This window comes from Conger conger, chromosome 19 (assembly GCF_963514075.1).
Source record: "Conger conger chromosome 19, fConCon1.1, whole genome shotgun sequence".
NCBI lineage: Eukaryota > Metazoa > Chordata > Actinopteri > Anguilliformes > Congridae > Conger > Conger conger.
Genome location: NC_083778.1, coordinates 15,656,071 through 15,675,361, shown reverse-complemented (window position 1 = coordinate 15,675,361; position 19,291 = coordinate 15,656,071). Strand labels below are relative to the sequence as shown.

At 47.8% G+C, this 19,291-nt stretch overlaps 1 protein-coding gene across 1 annotated transcript in view; it reads right to left on the bottom strand.

The window, feature by feature from the left end:
- Positions 1–4,689: 4,689 nt before the first annotated feature.
- Positions 4,690–19,291, bottom strand: part of dnah6 (dynein, axonemal, heavy chain 6) — a 43,139-nt gene continuing 28,537 nt past the window's right edge. The window contains exons 53-78 of the mRNA XM_061229086.1: positions 18,862–19,123; positions 18,258–18,381; positions 17,670–17,866; positions 17,119–17,322; positions 16,435–16,560; positions 16,174–16,338; positions 15,698–15,765; positions 15,077–15,257; positions 14,512–14,691; positions 13,821–14,054; positions 13,079–13,214; positions 12,323–12,495; positions 11,877–12,067; positions 10,978–11,138; positions 10,026–10,114; positions 9,622–9,768; positions 9,342–9,480; positions 8,637–8,756; positions 7,976–8,097; positions 7,699–7,828; positions 7,110–7,237; positions 6,495–6,680; positions 6,133–6,205; positions 5,870–6,021; positions 5,558–5,780; positions 4,690–4,872 (exon numbers count right to left, since the gene is read on the bottom strand). Coding sequence (XP_061085070.1) covers positions 4,769–4,872; positions 5,558–5,780; positions 5,870–6,021; positions 6,133–6,205; positions 6,495–6,680; positions 7,110–7,237; positions 7,699–7,828; positions 7,976–8,097; positions 8,637–8,756; positions 9,342–9,480; positions 9,622–9,768; positions 10,026–10,114; positions 10,978–11,138; positions 11,877–12,067; positions 12,323–12,495; positions 13,079–13,214; positions 13,821–14,054; positions 14,512–14,691; positions 15,077–15,257; positions 15,698–15,765; positions 16,174–16,338; positions 16,435–16,560; positions 17,119–17,322; positions 17,670–17,866; positions 18,258–18,381; positions 18,862–19,123 — 4,015 coding nt within the window. The 3' untranslated portion in view covers positions 4,690–4,768. The remainder of the gene's footprint in view (positions 4,873–5,557; positions 5,781–5,869; positions 6,022–6,132; positions 6,206–6,494; positions 6,681–7,109; positions 7,238–7,698; positions 7,829–7,975; positions 8,098–8,636; positions 8,757–9,341; positions 9,481–9,621; positions 9,769–10,025; positions 10,115–10,977; positions 11,139–11,876; positions 12,068–12,322; positions 12,496–13,078; positions 13,215–13,820; positions 14,055–14,511; positions 14,692–15,076; positions 15,258–15,697; positions 15,766–16,173; positions 16,339–16,434; positions 16,561–17,118; positions 17,323–17,669; positions 17,867–18,257; positions 18,382–18,861; positions 19,124–19,291) is intronic.

Genomic DNA, 19,291 nt, shown 5'->3' with positions numbered 1-19,291 from the left:
AATTGCTCTGCACTGATTGGCAGATGACTAAAAATTTTCCGAAAATAATCCCCCCATTTGACAACGATACAGAAAAACAATTGGAACGGAGACTTTCTCGCTAGCCTGCAGCGCCTCCGCGCTGATTTCAGTGCAAAAAGCCCGAAGCTGGTTTCATTCCATTTTACTTTAAAATGTTCCATAATGTACATTACATTACATTACATAATGTAAGACACTTAACATTATGTTCTTAAGATGAACACAAAACAGAAAAGCCCACACATCTATATAAATGTGTGCGTGTTTTTATGGGATTCATGTTTTTGATTTTTCAGGTTTTGGTAGATGCATCCGAAATTTTCCCGAAAAAATCCCCCGTTTTGGGGGAATTTTTGGAAATTTATCCCCCAAAGGGGAGTTTTTGGCGAAAAAATCGACATTTGGCGTCCCTGGGTTTCCGAAAGTCAGGGGCGCCAGATTCCCAGTTTTTCGTCAAAAACTCCCCTTTCGGGGGATAAATCTCTTAAAATTCCCCCAAAACGGGGGATTTTTTTCGGGAAAATTTCGGATGCATCTACCAAAACGTGAAAAATCTAAAGCATAAATTCCATAAAAACACGCACACATTTATATACATGTGTGGGCTTATATGCTGCCACATTTTCTGTTTTGTGTTCTGTTTCTTTCGGGAAAATTAATAGGCATCTCGTTAGTAATGCACTTCAGAGAACACTCATTTAATGTTTTAATAAAAGTCAGTTTGTTAAATAAATATCTTTATTCATATTTAAATAATGTGCTGTCATTGCTCAATAAAAACAAAATACAAAAAAGGCATTTTCATTTACGTAACTTCCACGATGAAGGACCCAGTTAAAACTAGCGTTTAAAATGTAAAACAATATATGGAAAGCGAAATGTATGTATAGCCTACAGTATTTATGTAGTCTGCTGGCAATTACGCGCAATTTAGTTTCCATCTTAGGCCACAGAAAACTGAGGTAAAACAGTTGAAAGTTTGTGTGTTTGTGCGTGAACGTGCAACCGAGCGTTACACGGTTCTCTCGCTTGCACCGCAGATCGTTTGTTTTCAATTTAGAAAAACATGACAAGCCCATCCCTCACCTGTAGCGCCCCTGCAATAACTTCACAACTCCCTTTAAACAGGCTGCGGTACATTTTCATATTCACCTTGCTGTGCTGTACAGCCACTTTTTGTCCAGCAGAGGGAGGCAAATCCCTCACTTGAATTGCCCTGCGCTGATTGGCAGATGACTAAAAATTTCCAGAAAATAATCCCCCCATTTGCCGATACAAAAAAATAATTGGAACGGAGACTTTCTCGGCTGTAAAGCCATTTTTGTCCAGCAGAGGGAGGCAAACCGCTAGCCTGCAGCGCCTCCGCGCTGATTTCAGTGCAAAAAGCGCGAAGCTCGTTTCATTCCATTTCACTTTAAAATGTTCCATCATGTAAGACACTTAACATTATGTTCTTAAGATGAACACAAAACAGAAAATGTGGCAGCATATAAGCCCACACATGTATCTAAATGTGTGTATGTTTTTATGGGATGAATGCTTTTGATTTTTCAGATTTTGGTAGATGCATCCGAAATTTTCCCGAAAAAAATCCCCCGTTTTGGGGGAATTTTAGGAGATTTATCCCCCGAAAGGGGAGTTTTTGACGAAAAACTGGGCATCTGGCGCCCCTGACTTTCGGAAACCCAGGGACGCCAAATGTCGATTTTTTCGCCAAAAACTCCCCTTTGGGGGATAAATTTCCAAAAATTCCCCCAAAACGGGGGATTTTTTTCGGGAAAATTTCGGATGCATCTACCAAAACCTGAAAAATCAAAAGCATTAATTCCATAAAAACACGCACACATTTATATTGATGTGTGGGCTTATATGCTGCCACCTTTTCTGTTTTGTGTTCTGTTTCTTTCGGGAAAATTAATAGGCATCTCGTTCGTTAGTAATGCACTTCAGAGAACACTCATTTAATGTTTTAATAAAAGTCAGTTTGTTAAATAAATATCTGTATTCATATTTAAATAATGTGCTGTCATTACTCAATAAAAACAAAATACAAAAAAGGCATTTTCATTTACGTAACTTCCACGATGAAGGACCCAGTTAAAACTAGCGCTTAAAATGTAAAACAGTATATGGAAAGCGAAATGTATGTATAGCCTACAGTATTTATGTAGTCTGTGCTGGCAATTACGCGCAATTTAGTTTCCATCCTAGGCCACAGAAAACTGAGGTAAAACAGTTGAAAGTTTGTGTGTTTGTGTGTGAACGTGCAACCGAGCGTCACACGGTTCTCTCGCTTGCACCGCAGATCGTTTGTTTTCAATTTAGAAAAACATGACAAGCCCATCCCTCACCTGTAGCGCCCCTGCAATAACTTCACAACTCCCTTTAAACAGGCTGCGGTACATTTTCATATTCACCTTGCTGTGCTGTACAGCCACTTTTTGTCCAGCAGAGGGAGGCAAATCCCTCACTTGAATTGCCCTGCGCTGATTGGCAGATGACTAAAAATTTCCAGAAAATAATCCCCCCATTTGCCGATACAAAAAAATAATTGGAACGGAGACTTTCTCGGCTGTAAAGCCATTTTTGTCCAGCAGAGGGAGGCAAACCGCTAGCCTGCAGCGCCTCCGCGCTGATTTCAGTGCAAAAAGCGCGAAGCTCGTTTCATTCCATTTTACTTTAAAATGTTCCATAATGTGAGACACCTAACATTATGTTCTTAAGATGAACACAAAACAGAAAATGTGGCAGCATATAAGCCCACACATGTATCTAAATGTGTGCGTGTTTTTATGGGATTAATGCTTTTGATTTTTCAGATTTTGGTAGATGCATCCGAAATTTTCCCGAAAAAAATCCCCCGTTTTGGGGGAATTTTAGGAGATTTATCCCCCGAAAGTGGAGTTTTTGACGAAAAACTGGGCATCTGGCGCCCCTGACTTTCGGAAACCCAGGGACGCCAAATGTCGATTTTTTCGTCAAAAACTCCCCTTTGGGGGATAAATTTCCAAAAATTCCCCCAAAACGGGGGATTTTTTTCGGGAAAATTTTGGATGCATCTACCAAAACGTGAAAAATCTAAAGCATTAATTCCATAAAAACACGCACACATTTATATACATGTGTGGGTTTATATGCTGCCACCTTTTCTGTTTTGTGTTCTGTTTCTTTCGGGAAAATTAATAGGCATCTCGTTTGTAATGCACTTCAGAGAACACTCATTTAATGTTTTAATAAGAGTCAGTTTGTTAAATAAATATCTTTATTCATATTTAAATAATGTGCTGTCATTGCTCAATAAAAACAAAATACAAAAAAGGCATTTTAATTTACGTAACTTCCACGATGAAGGACCCAGTTAAAACTAGCGCTTAAAATGTAAAACAATATATGGAAAGCGAAATGTATGTATAGCCTACAGTATTTATGTAGTCTGTGCTGGCAATTACGTGTAATTTAGTTTCCATCTTAGGCCACAGAAAACTGAGGTAAAACAGTTGAAAGTTTGTGTGTTTGTGTGTGAACGTGCAACCGAGCGTTACGCGGTTCTCTCGCTTGCACCGCAGATCGTGTTTTCAATTTAGAAAAACATGACAAGCCCATCCCTCACTTGTAGCGCCCCTGCAATAACTTCACAACTCCCTTTAAATAGATTCTCCCCGTAAAAACAGCCATAAAAAACTATAATTAGTAATCATAATCAAACCAAAATATGCGAAGTCCACTCAGTGAGCACTTTATTAGGTATTGTTATTCTTTTTTTATTACTTTTACTTCTGCTGTAGTAGCCTATCCACTTTGAGGTTTGATGCGTTGTGCGCTCAAAGATGTTCTTCTGTACACCACTGTTGTAATGGTGGTGTGGTTATTTGCGTTACTGTCACCTTCCTGTCAGCTTGACCAGTCTGGTCCTTCTCCTCTGACCTCTCTCATAAACAACTCGTTTCTGCCTGCAGAAGTGCTGTTCACTGGATGTTTTTTGTTTTTCACTCCATTCTCCGCAAACAACAGACTGTTGTGCATGACAATCCCAGGAGATCATGCAGTTTCTGAGATACTCGCACCATCCTGTCTCGTACCAACCATCACTTCCCCATTCTGACATTTGGTCTGAACATCTGAACCTCTTGACCACGTCTGCATGCTTGCTTTTATTTAGTTTTGGCCACATTGTCTTATTAAATATGTGCTTTAACCTAATAAAGTGCTCAGTGAGTGTGTGTACCCTGTATTTTAATACACCCTGCATAGGCTCCTATGCGTAATTTAGTTTGTAACAGAGGTAGCACAAAACTAGTAGGTGTTACATATGAATTAAGTGTGTGTGTGTGTTTAGTCCTGGCACTGAATGGAAATGTTGCTTTGATGAGTGTGTGTGTTGTTGGGTTTTGTTTTAACAGACATCTAGATAGTAAAACATTTGAGAGAACACTAATTTGATCTGTTTTATAAAATGCAGTCGGTGTGTTGTGGGGCTTCATTGTGGAACTTGAAATGTCATTCTGCCCTTAAATTACCAAGCAACTTAACTTGAGTAAAAGATCAGGTGGGACAGAAGCCAGCATTCAGAAGAGAGTTCCCCCCCCCCCCCCCCCCCCCCCCCCCCCTCTCTCCTCAGTGGGCAACGGTGCCCATGACGCAAACTGACAAAAGCGCAAACACAAAACCAAAAAGTGCACTTCAATGAAAATAATAATAAAAGCAACATGACAACGTCGAGAAGGCTGAGACTCAGGAAGGCCGGGCGTCACTCGTTGAGCTGGCAGAGCAGGGCCGAGGCCTTCGATACCCAGTAGTCACTGGGCCGGCTGGAGGGCAGCATGACGGTCACCACGAAGTTGGTGGAGTGCCCTGCGACAGAACAGCACACGCAAAACTCAACTACAGCACACGCAAAACCCAACTACAGCACACGCAAAACTCAACTACAGCACACGCAAAACTCAACTACAGCACACGCAAACCTCAACTACAGCACACGCAAAACTCAACTACAGCACACGCAAAACTCAACTACAGCAGCGCAACTCAATTACAGCAGCGCAATTCATTACTGTAAATATCACAAACAAACACAATGCTGTCCCCTTAAATTAAACAAAGGACCACTAGAAAACATAATGCTGAAACAGAACACGCCTTGGACTGAATATGGAACTTCATGCTGATCAAACGACTGTACATCGGGCCAAGAGCTCAAACTCCCAGCACTGCTTGGGGACAGAGGAGGTGTGAGAGGGAGAGAGAGCAGACAGAGGAGGTGTGAGAGGGAGAGAGAGCAGACAGAGGAGGTGTTAGAGGGAGAGAGAGCAGACAGAGGAGGTGTTAGAGGGAGAGAGAGCAGACAGAGGAGGTGTGAGAGGGAGAGAGCAGACAGAGGAGGTGTGAGAGGGAGAGAGGGAGGGCAGACAGAGGAGGTGTGAGAGGGAGAGAGCAGACAGAGGAGGTGTGAGAGGGAGAGAGAGCAGGCAGAGGAGGTGTGAGAGGGAGAGAGAGCAGACAGAGGAGGTGTGAGAGGGAGAGAGAGCAGACAGACCTGTAGTGGACAGGGTCCCTGCACGCACGGAGGTCTTGTAGAGCGGGGCGTGGTACAGAGACTCCTCGGGCTCGTAGTTCCTCTGAGGCTCAAAGTGCACCACCGGCAGCATGGGGTTCATCACCCGCGGCAACGCGTCCTCCATCACCATGTTCTGGTCGTCCCAGCGACTGGCGTCCATGAACATGCCGTGGACCAGCACTCCGTCCGCCGGGACGGGGAGCTGGGGGGAGGGAGAGAGGGAGCGTTTACAGAGCTTCTTTCTCACGGCGTGTGGCTGTGTTTGAGTCAGTGCGGGGAGCGGGGCCTCACCTCAGAGTCCATCTCCAGCTCCGCTTGGTCCGCCAGCCCCATCAGCGCCTCGCACACGGCCGCCTGGTCACGGTACACAGGCACCATGTTGAAGCGGAAGTTGAGCTCGTCGATGGGCAGGTTGTAGGAGCGGGCGTGGTTCTGTAGCGCCCCTGCAGGTTCCAGAGGAGAGGAAACGGCGTTTAACGACGTCACGAACGATTGATGGAGGTTACCTGTACGCATGTTTGTGGGTTGCCATGGCAGCGTGACCTCTGACCTACCGGTGAGGAAACCCTGGGGGAAGAAGAATCCGGAGATCCAGAAGGACCGCGGGGGACCCCTGGTGATCCAGCTCTGCATCCAGAGCCAAATACAAACCAGCTTCATTATTAAAAATCAACAACTAATCAACAACCAGCATCTGTAAAATGTTTTTGCGTGCATATTTTTGTCCTTTATTTAAATCTGACCTTTCAGAAACTGTAAAATAAAGTAAAATAAATAAATAAACTTCCTCAATTCAATTCACATCTCATTTATTCTTGCCTCTCGTAATAAGATGAAGGAAAACATATTGCCTCTTTGTTCCTCAACTGCTAATTGCTGTGTTTAGCTGAAGTTTGAAAAGGGTTAAAGAGCTGACCTGGATGAAGTTGGTGCGCAGGGACATGTCCTTCACCCAGCTGCCCAGGGGCTTGAGGGACGGGTAGGCTGAGTTGGCCCAGTGGCTGGGCACCTGGTTGTTGAGGAAGCTGTTGTAGATACGCTCCATCTCCTCTGACATCACCACCAGCCCCGCGATGGCCTTCTGCAGGGTGCACAGAGACGTCTGCCAGAGAGAGAGAGAGAGAGAGAGGGAGGGAGAGAGAGAGAGAGAGAGAGAGAGGGAGGGAGGGAGAGAGTGAGAGGGAGAGAGAGAGAGGGAGAGAGAGAGAGAGAGAGAGAGAGGGAGAGAGAGAGAGAGAGAGAGAGAGAGAGAGAGAGAGAGAGAGAGAGAGAGAGAGGGAGAGAGCGTTACACCAGCTCGTCAGACAGGCATGCCTGTCCGCCTTTCTCAATGAAAAACTGGTGGTGTGGTCGTCCCAAGTCTACTTTTTACTTTTGCCAATGATTTACAACAGCTAAATATACCGTGTCTGTTTGGCACACCTCTTGTGTAAAGAGCTTCATTCACAGGTGAAGAGTTGTATGAGTGTCTTTTCCACGACACACAGGCTCACCCCCTCTGATTGGCCGTGAGGACGGTCAGGTGACTCACCCGCAGCACCCTGAGCAGGTTGTTGAAGCGGTCCACCTCCTGTCCCAGCACGGTGGTGAGGGAGCTCAGCCGGCCGTTAGCGTCTCTCTCAAACAGACTCTCTGTGGCCAGGTCCATGTCCAGCTTCACTGCGGGCCACAGGAGAGGAGGGCTTTCAGTGAACGTGCGCGGAAACGTTTAAAATGTTTAAAATGAACGTGCGCGAAAACGTTTTTAAAACGTGCGCGAAGAACGTTTTTAAAAACGTCCTCCTGCTTCTGAACGAGCCTTTTTCACAGGTGAATAAGCAGTTACAGCACAGTACAGTCACTGAGTCGACGTTCTGACACAGAGAAGAGGAGTTGTATGTTTTTTTTTTAAAGTACACAGCGGATTAATGTAATGATGTCTCGATCGACCAGAATACTTTTGTATGGAGTAGTTAAATCTTGTCGGACAAGTTCACAGCCCCATCCTAGATAATGTATTGAGAAATGAAAGCATGGATATAATGTGCAAATCGATGCTCAGATGATGCTGTGACCCCAGAGGGGAAGCAGCGGCACGGTTGAGTAATGTCTGTCTGACCGGCCCGGAGCGCACAGCTCACCCGGGACTTTGGCCAGGATGGAGTCGGCCAGCTCGTGCACGATCTCATCGTTGCTCTTGCCCCCTCCCTGGGCTGAGGAGCGCGGCTGCACCTCCAGGATGGTGTTGATCACGGTCATGGTCTCCTGCCGCTGTGGTCAGAGAAGAAGAGCCTTCAACAGAGAGCTTTTCAACGTATAACTCCAAACATCTGTATGCACACAAATACACCTTGTACGTATGAAGTTATGTTGCACGCACGCTCCCTTGACAGACCAGAAGAAGACTGCTGGACAGACCTGGAAAGCCAGGTTGGCGTTCTCGTGCATGCCGAAGACCTCGGGGTCGTCGATCAGAGGCAGGTTCTCGATGTACTGCTTGTATTCTTTCAAACTGTCGGCCTCAGGAGCAAAATATATACCTGTGACAGAGCAGGCTAACGTTCAACGGTCATTTCTGCAGTCCCCACGGCGATACAGAGGATTAGACGATGTCATACAGTAAAGCCACAAAGTACGGCCTGAACACAGTAACACCTGAACACTGTCACAGTCAGAGACCTCAACTTATACAAGCACACCACCAGGTGTGTTGCTAAAGACAACGGCTGTGTTCAAACCACATACTAGCACACTACTCATACTAATAATATTCATACTACTCATACTACTCTTCAGGCTGATTTTCATTGAGTAGTATGCCAAGTATGCGATTTTGAACACAGCCTCACTCCTCGCTTGCGTCCGAGGCAGAGCCTATTCTCCCCACTAAACTAAAAGTGAATTCCCTCTTTGCACAGGCACTGGGTAGGTAGGTCCTGCTTTCTGTTTATTTGAATAAATAACCCAAGAGCTAACAAATACAGCTGGTGTTTTCTGAGCGCACTGGAAGGCAGACTGCTGTGCTTTTGGACTGGAGCACGTTGAGTGTGATGGGGTAAGGCGGCGTGGGGTAACTGGCCTGATTTGGAGTAGGTGTAGCGGTCCTCCAGCGTGGGCGGAGAGAAGAAGCTCTTCAGGACGGTGTGAAGGCAGCGCTGATCCCAGGCGTCCGTCACCCGGCCGCCATACGTGATCTCCCCTGTGTGTGTGTGTGTGTGTGTGAGTGTGTGAGTGTGAGTGTGTGTGAGTGAGTGTGCGTGTGTGTGTGAGTGTGTTAGTGTGTGTGTGTGTGTGTGTGTGTGTGTGTGAGTGAGTGAGAGTGTGTGTGTGTGTGAGTGTGCGTGTGAGTGTGTGTGTGTGTGTGTGAGTGAGTGTGTGTGTGTGTGTGAGTGTGTGTGTGTGAGTGTGTGTGTGTGTGTGTGTGTGTGTGTGTGTGAGTGTGTGTGTGAGTGTGTGAGAGAATAATGGAAAAAAATATTTGTTTACATGCATGCCGTTGCTAACAGTAGCTCCATCTGGCATCGATATTCAGCCTCTCTCAGCGTAACCTGAGTTCAAACAATGTTTGACCTGTAGGCTGTAGACCTGATGAACTCATACCTGGCTAAAACACACCTGTGTGCACCTTATTTCTCCTGTGTGAACTGTGTTTTCACAGGACCAGTACCGCGTTGTGTGTGTACGTGCGTAATACACACTCTGAAACTCTGTAACGTACATTTGCTCATGAGCTGTGTAAGATGCCCGGAGGGCGGGGACAGGGATGATTGACAGGCCCGCTGACCTGTGATGTAGATGAGAGCGTCCCAGGGGATCTCCCCTGATTGGCAGTACAGGTTGAGGTTGAGCAGGGCGCACTCCCGGTCACTGTCGTTGAACTCGTAACGGATATTCCACCCCAGCGGGCCGAACTTCTTCCTTTCCTGGAGGCGAGAGATAAAATCACACAAAAATCGCACCTCTACTGCAGTCACAGTCAAACGGTCATTTTAGACCAGTCAAATAGAGAATTCATGAGTGTTTGACAGCGTGTGTGCTGGAGAGGGTGTGGAGAAGGGGGGTACCTGGATGATGGCGTGGAAGAAGCACACCCCGAAGATGATCTTCCTCCAGGGGCGCCCCAGGACGTGCTCCTCGAAGAAGCTGCTGGAGATCTCTGTGAAAGCCCGCCGCACGTTCGCCCGCAGACCCTTGGGAGGCTCGTTGGTCACCTGGGAGGGAGTACGACCCCACACGACAGCTCACCAACAAGCTAGCCAAACAGGTAAACAAACTTTACCTGTTCCACAAACTCAGGCCTCTTACAATGGGCCAGACTATAGTGTTTGGCGACAGTTATAACTCGTTTCCATTCTGTCAGAAAACCGATGAGGCTAAATTCCACTAAAACTAAAAACAGCCTTTCCCCCAGACCACCACAGATAAAAAATAATACATGATTATGAGTAGTATTGACACTGACACAGACCTTCACAGAGTTCTGCAGGACGGTCACGGGAAACACAGGGGTGGGCATGGAGCTGAGGAACAGCCTGAACTCCTCATGGATGACTGTGTCTGAGAGGGGGGAAGCAAGTGAGTTAGGGGTGAAATAAAGGCGTATTTAAGTGTGGGACAGTGTGTTAGGGGTGAAATAAAAGTGTATTTAAGTGTGGGACAGTGTGTTAGGGGTGTAATAAAGGTGTATTTAAGTGTGGGACAGTGTGTTAGGGGTGTAATAAAGGTGTATTTAAGTGTGGGACAGTGTGTTAGGGGTGAAATAAAGGTGTATTTAAGTGTGGGACAGTGTGTTAGGGGTGTAATAAAGGTGTATTTAAGTGTGGGACAGTGTGTTAGGGGTGTAATAAAGGTGTATTTAAGTGTGGGACAGTGTGTTAGGGGTGTAATAAAGGTGTATTTAAGTGTGGGACAGTGTGTTAGGGGTGAAATAAAGGTGTATTTAAGTGTGGGACAGTGTGTTAGGGGTGAAATAAAGGCATATTTAAGCGTGACAGTGTGTTAGGGGTGAAATAAAGGCGTATTTAAGTGTGGGACAGTGTGTTAGGGGTGGAATAAAGGTGTATTTAAGTGTGGGACAGTGTGTTAGGGGTGGAATAAAGGTGTATTTAAGTGTGGGACAGTGTGTTAGGGGTGAAATAAAGGCATATTTAAGTGTGGGACAGTGTGTTAGGGGTGTAATAAAGGTGTATTTAAGTGTGGGACAGTGTGTTAGGGGTGGAATAAAGGTGTATTTAAGTGTGGGACAGTGTGTTAGGGGTGAAATAAAGGTGTATTTAGGTGGGATAGTGTGTTAGGGGTGTAATAAAGGTGTATTTAAGTGTGGGACAGTGTGTTAGGGGTGTAATAAAGGTGTATTTAAGCGTGGGACAGTGTGTTAGGGGTGGAATAGAGGCGTAATTAAGTGTGGGACAGTGCCCTACCAGGCTCGGCGAAGGTTTTGATGAGTTCCTCCATCGCCAGCATCCAGGACACGGCCAGGTGGCAGTTCTGCAGGAAGATCCAGTTTCCTGACTTCAGCGCTGCCAGGATCATCTTCTCCGCTATTGGCCCCTGGCCCTGCCCCAGCGAGATAGACTCCACCCTGAATGGAGCGAGGCCATGAGCAAGACCCCGAGCCCAGCTTTCAATCACCTTCAGTCAACATCTTCAAATCATACCACAGCCATTCTCGTACTGAAATAACATTTTAGAGGATTTTTTTGTGAGCAGTTGTATGGCTACAGCTACAGAAAGCCTCAGAAAGTATTGAGTATTAAGTAACGTATTAAAACTTTATTGTATTGATTGTGATTTCACATTAAAAGGGTATAAAACCATTTCTAAAGCTTAGAGTGTATCCAGGAGCACCCTGTACCTGCAGCTGTTCATATAGCCCTGCTCCCTGTAGCTGTTCATATAGCCCCGCTCTCTGTACCTGTTCATATAGCCCTGCTCCCTGTACCTGTTCATATAGCCCTGCTCCCTGTAGCTGTTCATATAGCCCTGCTCTCTGTAGCTGTTCATATAGCCCTGCTCTCTGTAGCTGTTCATACAGCCCTGCTCCCTGTACCTGTTCATATAGCCCTGCTCCCTGTAGCTGTTCATATAGCCCTGCTCTCTGTAGCTGTTCATATAGCCCTGCTCTCTGTAGCTGTTCATATAGCCCTGCTCTCTGTAGCTGTTCATATAGCCCTGCTCCCTGTACCTGTTCATATAGCCCTGCTCCCTGTACCTGTTCATATAGCCCCGCTCTCTGTACCTGTTCATATAGCCCCGCTCCCTGTACCTGTTCATATAGCCCCGCTCTCTGTACCTGTTCATATAGCCCCGCTCTCTGTACCTGTTCATATAGCCCCGCTCCTTGGCGAAGCGCTGGAAGGCTCCCATGGGGTCTGATCCGGTGCTGAGGATGAACACCAGAGGGGTGGAGGGGGACATGTCGCTGTACAGGGTTGCCAGGTCCACCGGAGGGTTCTCCACAAACTGCTTTCCCAAGCTGACGATGACGAACTCCGTCACCGCAAACACCACCTGCACACAGAGAGCACAGAGATGACGTGGGCAAAGGCACCTGCAGGGGGCGCTCCTGTGCGCACATGTGAGGATGCATCTTTCAATGATAGGAAGGGGTTTACTTGTAACAATGCTTTAACAAAAAATCTTACCTACTGTACCTTTTAAGTACGATTTTTGCCCTCATTCTTTTAATGTCTTGCAGGATTGTTTCAAATAGCTTTTGGTGTGTAGGTACACAGTGACCGTACACTGCGTGTGAAGCTCCCTCACCTTCTCCTCCATGAAGCTCTTGATAAGGATGAGCTTCTGGAAGGCCCCCAGCCTCTGGTTCCAGTGGCCCCGGACCGCGCTGGACTGCTCCTCCGTCGCGTCCTCGGAGTACGGGGGCAGGTCGGTCACGTAGCCCTCCCAGGACTCCGGGTTCACGCTGACCTCCAGACGCCCTGGACACAGAGAGGCCACTCAACACCCAGACACTGCAGCACAGCTGAACACACTGCCCTCCACCTCAACACCTCTGTACCAGATCCTCCTCATGTCAATCTACTCTTAAATCCCAGAGCACATGACAGCAGCTGAGCAGAGCATGTAGCTTTATGGCATGAAAGGGGGAATATGAAGAATCAATTTTGCAAGTGAAGACATTTCAAATTCGTGTCCTTTCCTTTTTGCTTTATATTCCTATGCCACAATATGGCGTGAAGGCGTAGCCATACGTCATTGATCATTACGTTTATTTATATTGCAACTTAAATCTGTAAATTTAAGTTATCCTTTTCTTGTGTTTTACTCGCTACATTGCACAGTATCAGTTTCCAAGTGGCTTGTATTTTGGACATGTAAGCATGTCAAATTATTTCTGACCCTTCTTAGGACCCTCGTGAAAAATCTATTTATTTGACAGCGTAATCGGTAGCGGTCTCAGTAACGTAAATCGGTCATAAACGTGTTGGTTTCTGTGACCGCAAACAAGTCGCAGTAGAGCAAATGCCACCGTTTCCTCGGTAACTCTGTCCCCGAGTTTACCCAGTGTGATGGAGATGGGCGTGGCCACCACCTCCTTCTTGATGCCCTTAAAGCAGGGCAGCCTGTCCTCCAGGTCACAGCAGGTCTTCCAGTCCTCATCCGAAAGCCAGGGGACGTCTGGCTTACTGCTCCACTCCTGCGCCAGAGCAAGGGGTGGAGTGAGAGAGAGCAGCACCGCTGAGCACAGATCGGCTCACTTCACACGGCTGGGATAAAGGCGCGGTCGCGTCAAAACATTAGAAGGCTCATACTGCGTCCGCGTGATCCAGGGCTTTTCGTTTTGATAGCAAACTTCAATATAAGCGAGCCGTGAAAAAAAAAAAACCTGAGGTACAAGATTTGTGGTTAACGTACACGTTCAACTGTAACTCGCTTTGGGAAAAAAGCGTCAGGTAATTAACATATATTATTATTAACTCACAACAGCCTGCCTCATACAAACGTACGTAGCTGGTGCTTGTGTCAAGGAGTTCCACAAGCCTGAGCTGCCCCCTAAATGACAGACTACACTCCTCTGTTCGGCCAGATACTTTTAGACATATATTTAAGGATTGCTCTTTTTTTTTAGCAAAGATTATGTCAATGGAACAAGTAGTTACCCCACTGCCAACACCCCAAGCTGGCTACTGATAAATTTGGGGAGCCCCCTGTTGAGTACACATTCACACAAGCGGCACAAGTTCCCGACACAAAATGGCCGCCGGTGTGGTTGGCGGGCACAAGATGGCGGCCGCGCGCTGACCTGGTCCAGGCCCACGCTCCCGCGCAGCAGGTAGGCCCACTCGGCGTCGGACACCTCGGCCCGCTGCCGCATGATCTCCACGCACAGCATGAAGCTGTAGATGGCCTTGTGGCGCTCGAACAGGCCGCGCGACACGTTGGTGTACGAGGTGAGCAGCGTCTGGTCGAGGAGGGTCTGCAGCCGCACGCCCAGGTCCTCGTTCTTCTCCGACGTCTCGATGGTGCTGTTGAACAGCTGGGGGGGGGGGGAAGCGAGCGCGGTCAGTCACAACAAGAACATCATCGTCATGGTTTCACTACAAATCCAATTTGAGGAGAGGACAGACTCAAAAGTACGTCTGTCCAAATACTTATGGACTGCACAGTAGACGGTTATATGTTCAGCTAAGTGATGTAAGCTGATGAATCGGTGAATACGACTGTGGGAATGCTCACATAAAAACAGGAACAGAAGAAAACATGGTGCAGAAAGAGCCAAGACTTCCAATAGGGTGGGCTTTCAAAAACTGAAACCACACTCTTTTCTCAATGCAGTACTTTAATACTCATCTCAAAACAAAGGTGTTTTGGCTCTTGGCCATGTTGAAGAGATGAATGGTCCATGTAATGACTTGAGCCTGATTCCCAGTGGATGAAATGAACTGAGGTAAGACCGTGTGGAGCAGTGGGACGAGGAGGTAGACGTGGGGCACCTGTTTGAAGTACTTGAGGGAGAACTGGTACATGGGGTCGATCTCGGAGAGGCTGGCGATGACGAAGTACATGATGGAGCCGCGTGTGGCTACAGCTCTGTACTTCTCACGAGCCGCGTCAATCATCACCTCCGTGGCCTCCGCCTCCTGCAGCCGGCTCTTGATGGCTCCTGATGTCACCTGTGTGGAATAACCATGCCCGATTATAGTCCACTAACTCATCTAAATGTTACATTAGGTGAATACAAACACACATTGCATAATGTGTGCTAAGTATTATAATCAGCAGTGATTGCTGAACCAGGAATAGAGAAGGCAGAAGTCTCTCCATAGCAAAAAACAAACGGTAAACAGAAGCAGACTGCCTTTCTGAAGCATCCATTTCCCACTCAATAGCCACTGCTGATAAATATGGCCCCCGTAACACTGATGCAAACAAAATGGCCCCCGTAACACTGACGCAAACAAAATGGCGCCCGTAACACTGACTTGCTGGGTATGTTTGGCAAATTCAACTCAACACAAGGCCTGGGGTTTAGTGATGTCATATGTCAGGCGGCAGGACCTTGGACTCCTGCAGGGTCTGGACCAGCTCCTCGTTGTCCAGGATGTTCCCCTCGGACGTGAATAGGAGCTTCAGGATGCGGTCCTCGATGTCCTTCAGCTGGTTGCGGTCGGCGTTGATGCAGACGATCAGCTCGTTCCGCTGCTCCTCCAGATCTGGCCGCTCCAGGCGGACGACGTCGCTGAGGGGAGCAGGAGAACAGAGAGAACATTCCCTCATCAGGTGGAACTTCTCCTATTTTACTCATTTATCTCTGTGTGAAACCAGGCTCTCAAAATCACAGCAGCAGAGTGCTCTCTGAGATCTGAACCCATGACAGGGAAAACTGCTGGTCCAGTTCCTTAGCACCACCCCACACCACCTGTACACTTTAAAATAATGATCGTCCCCACAATTACCAGATATCACATATTAAAATGTATTTGTATAGCACTTTTTATGACACAAATTGCACATTTGTGCAGAAGCATATTGTATTACTGAACCAAATGACATGACCATCAATACTGTGAACACTAATGACAGACGGCTTCAGGTGTCACAGCCCACACCACCTGCAGAAGTACCGATTTTAGTCAGCATCTCACCGACACCGAGCAGCGACCCATAAAGACTGCTTACCTCAGGAGCTGGTCCTCCAGCCCTGACTTGGTCACAGTGAAGTTTATGATGGTCACTTTGATGCAGACCTACAGGGGAGGGGATAGAGAGCCAGAGAAATTAGCTATGGGTTATTACAACTTGCTGCGATTGCTCTTTATGGATGAATCTGGGATGGCTTGGTGGAAGCCTTAGAAGAGAAACAATAATAAATAAACGTCTTTAAGACGGGGGGCATTTTAATGCAATTTAGACACTATAATGCAATTGTGGTAATAGAACAGTCACAATATTAACCCTTTCAGTCCCATGCCCAATATGAAGAGACTCCACCCAAAATCCCAAAATTTAATAGCGACTAAAACAATCGTATAGCAGTCATTGTGATTGGTAGAAAAGGCATAATAGGTGGATGCTGAAAGGGCTAAGATAAGGTAGGGCTTGCAGCAGTACAGGAGGCATTATCACGGCAAGTGTTCGAGCGCCACTCCGCTCACCTCCGGCAGGTAATGCGGGTTGGCCATCTTGGTGGTCATGTAGAAGCGGAAGTTCTTGTCGTAGTCGACGTCGGAGTCGCCCAGGCGGATGAGCGTGCGGCCGCCCGAGACGTAGGTCTGCTTCAGCAGGATGGGCTCCAGGGCGGGGTCCAGGGTCTCCTTCAGCTGTGAGGGGCAAAGCCAGAACTGAGCCGTTACCACGGGAGACACGACGGAGCGTACGCTTAGAGACGAGACGGGCGGGCGGGGGGGAGACCGCACCTCCTCCAGCAGGACGGGCAGGCCCAGGCGGATGGCGTTCTCCAGGGTACGCAGGAAGCCCGAGTCGGTCAGTTTGATCACGGACAGCCCGTTCTTGGTCTCCTTGGTGCGGATCCAGCGGTTGGCCTGAGGGGCGGAATTGGGACGTGAACGGTCAATGTGTAATAATACTAACAACAGCAACAATAGTAATAATAATGTGGCACCTCACAGGTAAATTAAGACGCTGTCCACCAGGGGGCAGCACCGGCCCTAACTTCAGGTATGGTCACAGCTGTGATTCATTGTAATCACAGGAACTGTTGGGCTATATACTGTCAGAGGCCAAGGGGAGAGTTGGTGTTGGTGGTTCTCTGTTTGCCAGTTTAGGTTTTCTCCTGTGGAGTGTTACTTTTGTTGTCTTTCCTATGTTTGGAGATTCTGGGACTAAATAAATGACAGCTAGCCAACTTTTCAGCAAGTCTTTTGAGTTCCGGCTGTTTGTTCACCAATGCGAGCGGTGGCCACCCCAAGCCCTGAATCACATTAAATAAACTGCGCTGGTTCACCCAAACCTGAGTGTGGTCGGTCTTGGTACAAAACTACCACAGTACACCACAGACATGCAGGACAGCAATCTGATAATCAAGCACACTGACGAAGGCCTCCTTGGCAGGCCCTGGACCGTGACGACGAAAGCCTGACCTGGTCCTGGGGGTCAATCATGAGCGGCCAGCGGCGACCGCGCGTCACCAGGATGCCGTTCTCCGTGGAGACCGTATCCCGGGGCAACCCTTCCGCGTTCCACTGGCGGATCTCGTAGGGGTCCCCGAGGATGTTGATGAGGCTGAAGTTGTCACTGATGGGGATCCCCAGCTCCTGGCAGCGGGACGTCCACTGGTCAATCAGCTGATGAGGAGACACAGACACACAGGGCGTGTCATCGACGTACAGGGCCGCCTCGTGCTTAAGGTACACGACTGGGACCTGGGAGGTTGGTGCTTCAAGCCCCGGTGTAGCCACAAAAAGATCTGCACAGCTGTTGGGCCCCAGAGCAAGGCCATTAAACCTGCTTTGCTCCAGGGGGGGATTGTCCCCTGCTTAGTCTAATCAATCACAAGTCACTTTGGATCGGCTAAATGACAAGTTATATTACATTTCCATAGACACACAGCAGACGATGGATTTCACACACACACGCACAGACAGGGACCCGTGTTAAGGACCCTGAGCAGGGTCGTTGCGGCAGCACCCACCAGCTGGCGGTAGTGTGAGGTGAAGGCGCCGTAGTAGGCCACGCAGGCGGCTCCGATGAAGACGTTCCCGATGACGTTGGTGATCTCCTGCTCGAACTGCGTGATGCTGTCCTGCCAGCGCACCTGCTCGTCACCCAGCGAGGCCGTCAGCTTCCCCGCGCGGCCCAGCCGCGCCTCCGTCAGGGCCATGGTCTTCGCTGCCGGAGGGACAGCCCAGCCGTCAGTCAACAATCAATCAATAATCAATACCCGTCTGGGACCTTCTGACCCCAGCTATGTAGCTACGGTCTGCATTAAGCCTGATTTCTACTTTTACTTTGTCTGTACTTGGGCGAAGGCCTGCAGGGAAGGTTAAGTTGTCTCTATAATAATGTAACGAGACGCCAAACTGCTGTTCACATTTGTGAAAACATGGCACGAAAAGTGACAGTGAATTTTGGCGTCCCATCATTTAGCCGTCCAATCAACACTGCAAAACAAAGTATGACGTTGTACAAGGCACACGGAAATTATGGCACTTTTTAGATTTGTCAAAAGGTTTTGAATAACGTGTAAATCAGGCTTGCACCAGAATGTTGTGGCCTTTACCCAAAGTCTCTTTCTCAGACACGCTGCTGTCAAACTGGTCCTGCAGAACTTTGATCTCATCCTCTACTTCTTTGAGCTTGGCCTGTTTCTCTCTGAGGGTGGACATCACCACGTCCAGTTCCGTCTAGAACAGAGAGAGACGAGCGGGAAAGGCTGAGTTAGTGACCAACCAATGAGAACATGAGAAGACGGACACTGATTAACTGACCAATGAGAAGATGGACACGGATTAACTGACCAATGAGAAGATGGACACGGATTAACTGACGAATGAGAAGATGGGACACTGATTAATTGACCAATGAGAAGATGGACACTGAGTGACTGACCAATGAGAAGATGGACACGGATTAACTGACCAATGAGAAGATAGACACTAAGTGACTGACCAATGAGAAGATGGACACTGAGTGACTGACCAATGAGAAGATGGACACTGATTAACTGACGAATGAGAAGATGGACACGGATTAACTGACGAATGAGAAGATGGACACTGATTAACTGACCAATGAGAAGATGGACACTGAGTGACTGAGCAATGAGAAGATGGACACTGCTTAACTGACCAATGAGAAGACGGGATCTCAGAGATGGCGGTCACCTGCGCGGCAGAGAGCTTCTCCCGTTTGGGGCCCACTTCCTTCAGGACGCGGGAGTAGAGGTCCATGGCCCGCACCCACATGCACATGGAGCGGCAGGCCTTGGACACCTTCTCCACCTTCTCCGGCACAAAGTCCGGGTTGTTGACGTAGCGCTGCAGCTTCTGCAGGATCTGGGGCTTGATGTTCTCCTTGTCATAGTCCATCAGCTTCTTCAGGAAGTACGAGTCGCCCAGCACCTGCTTCGCACTGGCCCAGTCTGGTCTGTGGGTAGAAAGATCAATCAATCAATCAATTTTTATTTGTATAGCGCTTTTAACAAGGGGCCTTTGTCACAAAGCCTTTGGCTAACAGGAAGAAACCTTGAGCAGAACCTGACTCAGTAGGGTAACCCATCTGCCGCTGGCTGACACCGGTTTTATTGAAACATGA